This window comes from Micrasema longulum, unplaced genomic scaffold (genome assembly GCF_059751315.1).
Source record: "Micrasema longulum isolate JH-2025_06_02 unplaced genomic scaffold, ASM5975131v1 h1tg001143l, whole genome shotgun sequence".
Classification (NCBI taxonomy): Eukaryota; Metazoa; Arthropoda; class Insecta; order Trichoptera; family Brachycentridae; genus Micrasema; species Micrasema longulum.
In genome coordinates, this window is record NW_028278331.1 from 588,360 (window position 1) to 595,988 (window position 7,629).

The following is a 7,629-nucleotide window of genomic DNA, read 5'->3' on the forward strand; positions in this document are numbered from 1 at the left end:
TACAAGCATTTTAAATCACATACATTTTTGTGACATTTTCTAATACTTTAAAAAAATATAATTTATTGAAACACTTTAGTTGAAAACTTTTTTTTTAAATTGTATTTTTTTTTTTTAAAGAAGATAATTCTGGTTGTAATATTTAATTTATAACATCTTATTTACGTTTTTATGACCTTCAGACCTGCCTTTATCGTTTTCGGTAAAGGCAGGTTAAAAAAAAACATTCATTTTACTAGACTACAGTCTTAAATGTTAATATTTAGAAACTTTTGTCTAAAAAAATAAAATCCGCATTCATGTACTTAAAGTAAAATTAAGAATGAGACTATTTATTTTGCAATATTTTTTTTAAGTTTAAAATCTGTCACTGGACATCCTGATGTGTATCACTTGGAACTTTGTTGTCCATTACAACTGCATTGTCTTGAATGATTTATTTTATCTTTGTTTTAGCGATTAGTTGAAACCATGTTGCATTTTTATCAGCTAAATTAGACATGATTTTTATCAGCTAAATTACACATATACATGTAAAATTTTCATACATACATGAAAAATGCCACATTGTTCTTGTTAACGAAAAGGCGGACTGTAAATGAAAAACGAATTTCATTTAGTTTTGTGATAGGGAAATATTTGAAGAAAGGATAGAAAATGGAATGGATACCTACCTTTAATATAATGTGAATGTTCTTCTTTTATGCAATTTTATGTAAAGTGAAAAATGTTGTTTTGTTTTTATTCTAAATCCGAATTTACTAATTTTGAATTTCTTTTATCTTGATGTTAGGTAGGTACCATAAGGATGGGTCAAGGGAAGGATGGGAAAGAAAGGTAATAAGCCAGGAATAGTGTTGCTGTTATTTACTTAACAGTTCTAACAAAATGCGAAAAAATTATCAGTTGAACGCAAACTAACCGACTAATATTAATAAAAGCCAAATTTTAAAAGGATGCATTGAATGTTTAGATATCAAATTTATTTATTTATTTATTAAGAGGGGCCATTTTCAAATAAATAATACAAAATGTCACTTTGATACAAAATATAGTGGCAGTTAATGTAATGGAAGAATGGGTTATCGCTGATAGGGGTGGATCTGTGTAGCTGCCTTGATATTGGTCTTGATGGCACTGGGAGCCTTGGGGAGGGGCGGGGCGGGCAGGGGAGGAGGCGCGGCTCGCGGGGGCCCTCCACCCGCCCCTCCCGGGTGGGGGCTGAGGGGCACGTTGCCCCCCATGCCTCGAAGACCCTTGCCCATCCCCACAGCTGTAACGAGGGCGTGAGTGTCGGCCAGACTGTGAGTTTGCTGAATACCTGCAAATGTAACGATAGCGAATGTCAGAATGAGTTTGCAAACTCATTGGAGTACAATTCTGCCCTCGTGAGCAAAAAGGCAGCTTTTCAACAAAACTCACAATACAAATTAAATATGAGGTACCGTTCTATAATAATAAATTTCGAACCATTTGATATAAAGCAAAACGCAGTAAAAAAAATATTTCAGTATGAAAAACAATATAATGTTTTTTTTAAGCAATAACACAGTATCTAGAGATTCATAAGAAAAAACACAGTGTAGATATTATGACACATGCAGGTTTTGCTTAGAATCAATTGACATAAAGTTTATAAATACTAAAAAGTGTCATATCTCAAAATATGACTTTTGCAAATGGCTGCCTTTTTGCTTATGAGGGCAGAATTATGTCAAGTGCATATTCTATATTGTGAATTTAAAAAAAAAATAAACTGCTGTTTGTACTGCCGTACCAATAGTAGTTAATACATATTTATTTATTTATATTTAATCACAATACAGTCCAGAAAATAAATGAATATAATGATACAGCTTACAGTGACAAAACCAGTAACAACCCATACCTGAGAACTGTGCCTGTGTATTATACTATTCTGTGTATTGTAATACTAACCAGATCTGAGAGATTCCCCTTCCCAGTCTTCTCTTCCTTTGGATACTATTTCCCATACATGTCCAACTATTTTGTTGAATTGACTCACTTGTTTCTGAAAAAAGATTTCAACATGTTTTAAATACATTCACAAATATGTACACATGGTACGTCCGAAAAGTAATGTCAGTGATTTGTATTATAAGATTTCAAAATAGACTCCTTCTGCGTCGATACATCGCTTTTATCAATATTTCCAGGCGTCACGGTAGGCCTTTTCCGGGATGTCTCCAATCGTCACAAGCTTGAAAATGGTACTTTATGGAATGTTTAATGTCTGCAGCATTAAACGAAAACTCAAATGAAGGTCTGAGTTCAAGAATTCAGTCACCTGCGTCACATTTACATCAGTGGTGGTAGTTGATGGCTTTCCAGAGTAGGCTTCATCGCCGACTTCTTCGCGGCCTTCGATAAATGCTTTGTGCCACCGGTGGACTTGGTGTTCCGGTAAACAATCGTCACCAAAGGCCGTCTTTATCATGGGTAAAGTTTCCACTGCGGACTTGCCAAGTTTCAAACAAAACTTGATGGTGGCAGTCCTTTACTCCATCGAGCGCTGCATCATAGATCGCACGGGAGATGAAAACAAATTTCACAAAAATGCCTGTCCTTACTTTCCCGATGGTCGGAGAGGACTAAGAAACCGCACGTGCATAAGCAGACTCCCCCCTCCACCGGTCTGAGTGCACTGCGATATGTATTCGCTTCACAGCAAAATCACTGGCATTACTTTTCGGACAAACCGTGTATAGATGACACATTTACATTTTAGAGCAGCGTATTATGTTTTTTAATTACTAAAAGATATGCAGTTTTAGGTTACGCATCATAAGACATGTCAGATTTTTGTGCTATTGAGTTATAGTTTTTGTAAAGTGATGCAATTTGCACCCTGCTTTAGAGAAGTTAGATAACTAACATCAGAAGATGAGGAAACACTGTTAAGATTTTGCTAAAGTGAAAACTTCTTTGGTCAGTCAATGAGTCTAATCCGACATGCTTAAATTTGATCGAATTCTTATGATATTATAACAGCAACTAAGAAAATTAAACTTTTAGATGTGTGTCTAACTTGAGGAGAAGTTTCATTCATGTAAATTCATGAGAACTTAGTTTAGCCGAGCGAGTGAGATACAAAAAAATTAAAGAACACAATTATATCACAGAGGCAGTAGCAATATTACACTTCACGGTGAAAGGTACCCTTATCACCAAAGACACAGTAACTTAGACTATATTTATGAATGATTTATTTATTAATGTCAAGTTTAAATGCAGTTTTTTTTTCATCATAAATGTTTTTCCAATTCCATAATAAATTTGCAGCCTTATGAAAAAAAAAATTCTGTGATTTCGCCTTCTTTCTAAATGGGAGTGATCTTTACTTTTCTCTGGTAAACTGGTTATGCTTAAGTTGACTTTGATGAATTTTTTTCCAAAATTTTGCTTTTTTTAGAATTAATAATTTTATACACAAATATGTGTTGCAAAATATTATTTGTCTATATGTAAATATTTGTAATTCATTATCATCGACTTCAAATAAATTAGTTTATTTCATAAATGACTGAGAAAAACTGAGCAGGACCTTCACAAAAAGTAAATCTCGCAGTCGTCCCTTTGGTCGTAACAATATACCTGAGCCGTATCAAAATTGAGCGCGCTGGCCTTGTGCGTAAGTTGCACCATGCGCTGCTCAGCCTGAGGTTCGGGCTTGGTGCGCAGGTAATCAGGGACAAGGTCGTGGGCGAAGGCCGGAACTCTGCCCTCCGTGAGCCCCACGAGGGCCTCATCTCGCTCGCAGCTCAGCAGCAGCGGCAGCACGGCGAGCCCGCGTAATGAGGGAGACAGCTCGGTGCTGAGGATCTTGCTTAAACCCGTGAGCTGGAGAGGTAATGTAATCATTACTAGAACATCGTATACGAACAAAAAATTACTATTTTTCAGTTTGTTTTTTTTATAAGTAACATTTAAGTTTGTACGATTAACCCAAACTTTTCAATTTTGGGGCCATTTTCAATGAGTTGTAATGTACTATTAGAAAACGGGAATCGAATTGTGGTAGAGGGGTGGGAACCTCGGACCTTTGATTTGTGAATCCCCGACACTAGCCACAGAAACACGACCTGATTCTTAACTTCATGAGTACAAAAAAATCATGATGAATGTGCGAAACCGAAGAAAGTTATTAGTCTATGATCTTAAAGCCTGATTTTGGAATGCCAATTGTTTATCTTTTACTATACAAGAAATGGAAATAACTAAATTACTTGTGAATTAATAAATCAACTATTTCAGTGTCTTATTTATATTTGGAAAATTCTGTGAATGCTTTTAAGATATTTATTTATTTGGTTTACAGACAATGAAAAAATAATACATAATACACATTAATATTGAAACAATAAAATTTAAAAAAAACACTGCTTATTTTTCATCAATTACGTGTAAACACTAACTAAATACATATTTATATAAAATGAGCAAAATAAATTATTAAATTAAATTTAAATTATTGTAAAAATTGAAAAAAAATTGTACAAAGTAATAATAAAATGAACATGAATAAAATACGTATTTAAATAAAATTAACAATAAAAATGAAATTATTTTTAAAAAATCATTCATTAATATAAAACTAATAAAAACATGTAAGGGTAGTTGTTTTGTTTAGCGGTTAGTTTGAGTTGTCACAATTTTTGTCCTATCCAAAGGGGCATTATGGGAAAACTAAAATATGAAATAAAATATTATCTGTACTATTATTACTTTCAATCACAGTGATAACGGATACATATTCATATTAAATGACCATTTTTGCAAAATACGTTCACCTCGTTAGTGTGCAATGCATGAATAAGTCTTGGGTTTTATTCTCTACGAGGTAATATTTGGTAGTCTACAAACTGACACATGAAATGTAAGAATAATTTAGGAAAGTTCAGGCAAATGCCTCAGACATTTGACTTGACCCCCGACACAAGGCCACGGGACCACATTCAAATTATTATACCCTAAGGGCGCTTAACAAAATAGACTTGCTATCATTTATTGTATTGGCGGTTAGGTATACCAGAATTCCATAATTATAGCACCCATCAAAATGAAAAAAATCTGTAAAGAAGTAAAATCTGTTTCGTCTTACAAAAACATTGTTATATTCGTTTTGAAAATGTCCCAATAAGACTAGACGTTTAAACATAATACAATTCTTACATGTCCAGAGAGCAAGGCATAGTTGTCTAAGAGTGAAGGCCAATTAATAGTTTCATATTCAGTCTCTAATTTATGTATCATAGAGGCAATAGAATTCTTCAATTCATTGACCCTTATAATGATGGCAGTTAAAGCGGCATCCAATTGCTTTTCTTCGCGCTGCATAATTGATCTGCAATATTACGGATTGTTTAGGCATACATTAAATATGATTTCTCGGTGATACGATAATGAAGGTAAAGCATATTGGATGATAAAAATTATTGATAATGATCGGTAAAGTATACGGTAGATGCTACATAAACTTGGCAAGTTCTGTAAACAGTTTGCTTTAAACTCCAAGAATACAAAAGATAAATTGCCGCTTATTTAATACTGCCTTTATTACATAAGATTCCTTTATAGTACAAATTTTTGCCTTGTATTTTTCAAAATGACAGAACGCTCACAAACACTAATTAGCAGAAATTAATGACAACACTGACAACTGACAAATTGCAAATGTCTGAAGAAAAGCCAAGAAATAGAAAATAGAAAACAAGCAAAAACCACAGAAGCAGATACTACTTTTTCTACTAATCGATGGCCATATTTTATTTTTTTTTGTTATTTTTTTTGCGCCACAACAGGCCAGGAGGCCTAATTACAGTGGTGAATTATATCACGGAACACCCAGGCTTAAGAAAAATTACATTTATTTTTGGTGTTCTCTCCGGGAATCGAACCCGGAACCTTCCGTGTGTAAGTCAAGCGTTTTTATCACTATTCATACAAAGATACATTTTCGCAACTTTACTTCAATAAAAGGTAGTTTGTTATGTAATGGTGGTGAGATTGAGAAAAATAAAGAAATGTAGTTGATAATCTCAGAGGATATAATACAACAAGTACCGCGATCGCACGTACGAATTGACGGAAGCTGTCCATTTCTCAGCTAACTGAGAGGAAGCAGAAACATCCGTCGATTGGAAACTTGAAATTGAATATAAAATCGCGTCTTTTATATCTAATATGTGTAAGACGAGTTAAAGTTGATTTTAATTCGCTATGTTCTTTCCCTATTTTAATTCCCCGTGATGATAATGTAATTCTAATGTAACCTAAGTGATTTATTAAATAAATAAAACACGAGTGATACTTTAATCCACAAATTCGGAATATCCAGTGACCAGTTTCATCGCTTTCGCGACATCTTCAAGACTGGTATATTTATTAAATAGTTAAATGTATTTATACAAAACAGAGGTAAGGATAAATAATTCAAAGTTATATGTAAGTAAATTAAATAAAGTTATTTTTATCTTAAGGATTATTATCAAAAATTTTTCTTTGGGTTAACTAATTAGTTGATATAATGCTATTGTAATGAGTTTAAGTATTTTATTTTATTTTTAGTGTCCCATCCTTTGTGAGTGTGGTTTTGTAAATAATGATTTCTATGTGATGTTTTGTAAATAATGAAACCTATTTACAAAACCACACTCACGAAGGATGGGACACTAAAAATAAAATAAAATACTTAAACTCATTAAAATAGCATTATATCAACTCATTAGTTAACCCAAGGAAACATTTTTGATAATGATCCTTAAGATAAAAATAACTTTATTTAATTTACTTACATATAACTTTGAATTATCTATCCTTACCTCTGTTTTGTACAAATACATTTAACTCTTTAATAAAGATACCAGTCTCGAAGATGTCGCAAAAGCAATGAAACCGTTCACTGGATATTCAAAATTTGTAAATTAAAGTATCACGCGTGTTTTATTTATATAATTAATTACAATGAACTTCCATCAAGAATTTTCACTTACAAACTTAAATGTTTTAACCTAAGCGAATTAAAAGCCCAAAATAAAATGACTTAAATCTATCATGAAAACGTATAATTATGAAGGTGATTAAAATAAATTGAATGTTTTATTACTACAGAACTGAAATCTAAGGCGCAAAACTGCTCATCTTGCCTTCACATATATTATAAATAAGACTGATTGTTTTACCTTCATGTAACAAAAATGATCAAGATATGCTGCGATTGGTGTCTCCAATTCAATGCCCTATGCACCATTTGGTGTGGAAATGGAATGATGATGACGATGATGATAAGATCTCGTATACCCGAAGGCCAAACCTGCAAGCGAATCAAATCGTCTTAATTTAGGGGTTCCGAGGGCCGTATTCAATAGTCGATTTAACAGAAAAATATAAAACAAAAGTAATTAATGCTAAGTTTTTATTGAACTAACCAGAGCGCGTCCGGAACAATGATTTTATTTTAAAACACTGGAGTATAAAAAATACAGTAGTCCAAAAAACAGGGATGTCGTATAGCAGTAAAAAAAAACATACAGAAACATTTGTTAAAACTTAAACAAAAACCAATCAGTGTGCCAAAAAGTAGTAGTAGTAGTAAAAGTAGTAGTATAA

General features: G+C 32.9%; 1 protein-coding gene across 2 annotated transcripts; it reads right to left on the bottom strand.

The window, feature by feature from the left end:
- Positions 1–946: 946 nt before the first annotated feature.
- On the bottom strand, positions 947–7,315 carry MED8 (mediator complex subunit 8). Of its 2 annotated transcripts, none has more exons than XM_088233722.1 (5): positions 7,203–7,315; positions 5,194–5,365; positions 3,616–3,861; positions 1,939–2,032; positions 947–1,321 (listed from the first exon to the last, which is right to left on the bottom strand). In XM_088233722.1, the coding sequence occupies exons 2-5, from the start codon at positions 5,356–5,358 to the stop codon at positions 1,083–1,085; spliced, it is 744 nt and encodes a 247-aa protein (XP_088089848.1). In that variant the 5' UTR covers positions 5,359–5,365; positions 7,203–7,315; the 3' UTR covers positions 947–1,082. The 2 variants fall into 2 exon arrangements, with proteins under 2 accessions (XP_088089848.1, XP_088089847.1); XM_088233721.1 differs by lacking the exon at positions 7,203–7,315 and adding an exon at positions 5,582–5,711.
- Positions 7,316–7,629: the final 314 nt, after the last annotated feature.

Coding starts and splice junctions, on each gene's coding strand:
- MED8 (XM_088233722.1), bottom strand. CDS start 5,358: ATGCAGCGCGAAGAAAAGCAATTGGATGCCGCTTTAACTGCCATCATT. Junction 2,033..3,615: donor TCAATTTTGATACGGCTCAG/GTATATTGTTAC, acceptor ATCTTTTTTCAG/AAACAAGTGAGTCAATTCAA. Junction 1,322..1,938: donor AGGGGAATCTCTCAGATCTG/GTTAGTATTACA, acceptor TTACATTTGCAG/GTATTCAGCAAACTCACAGT.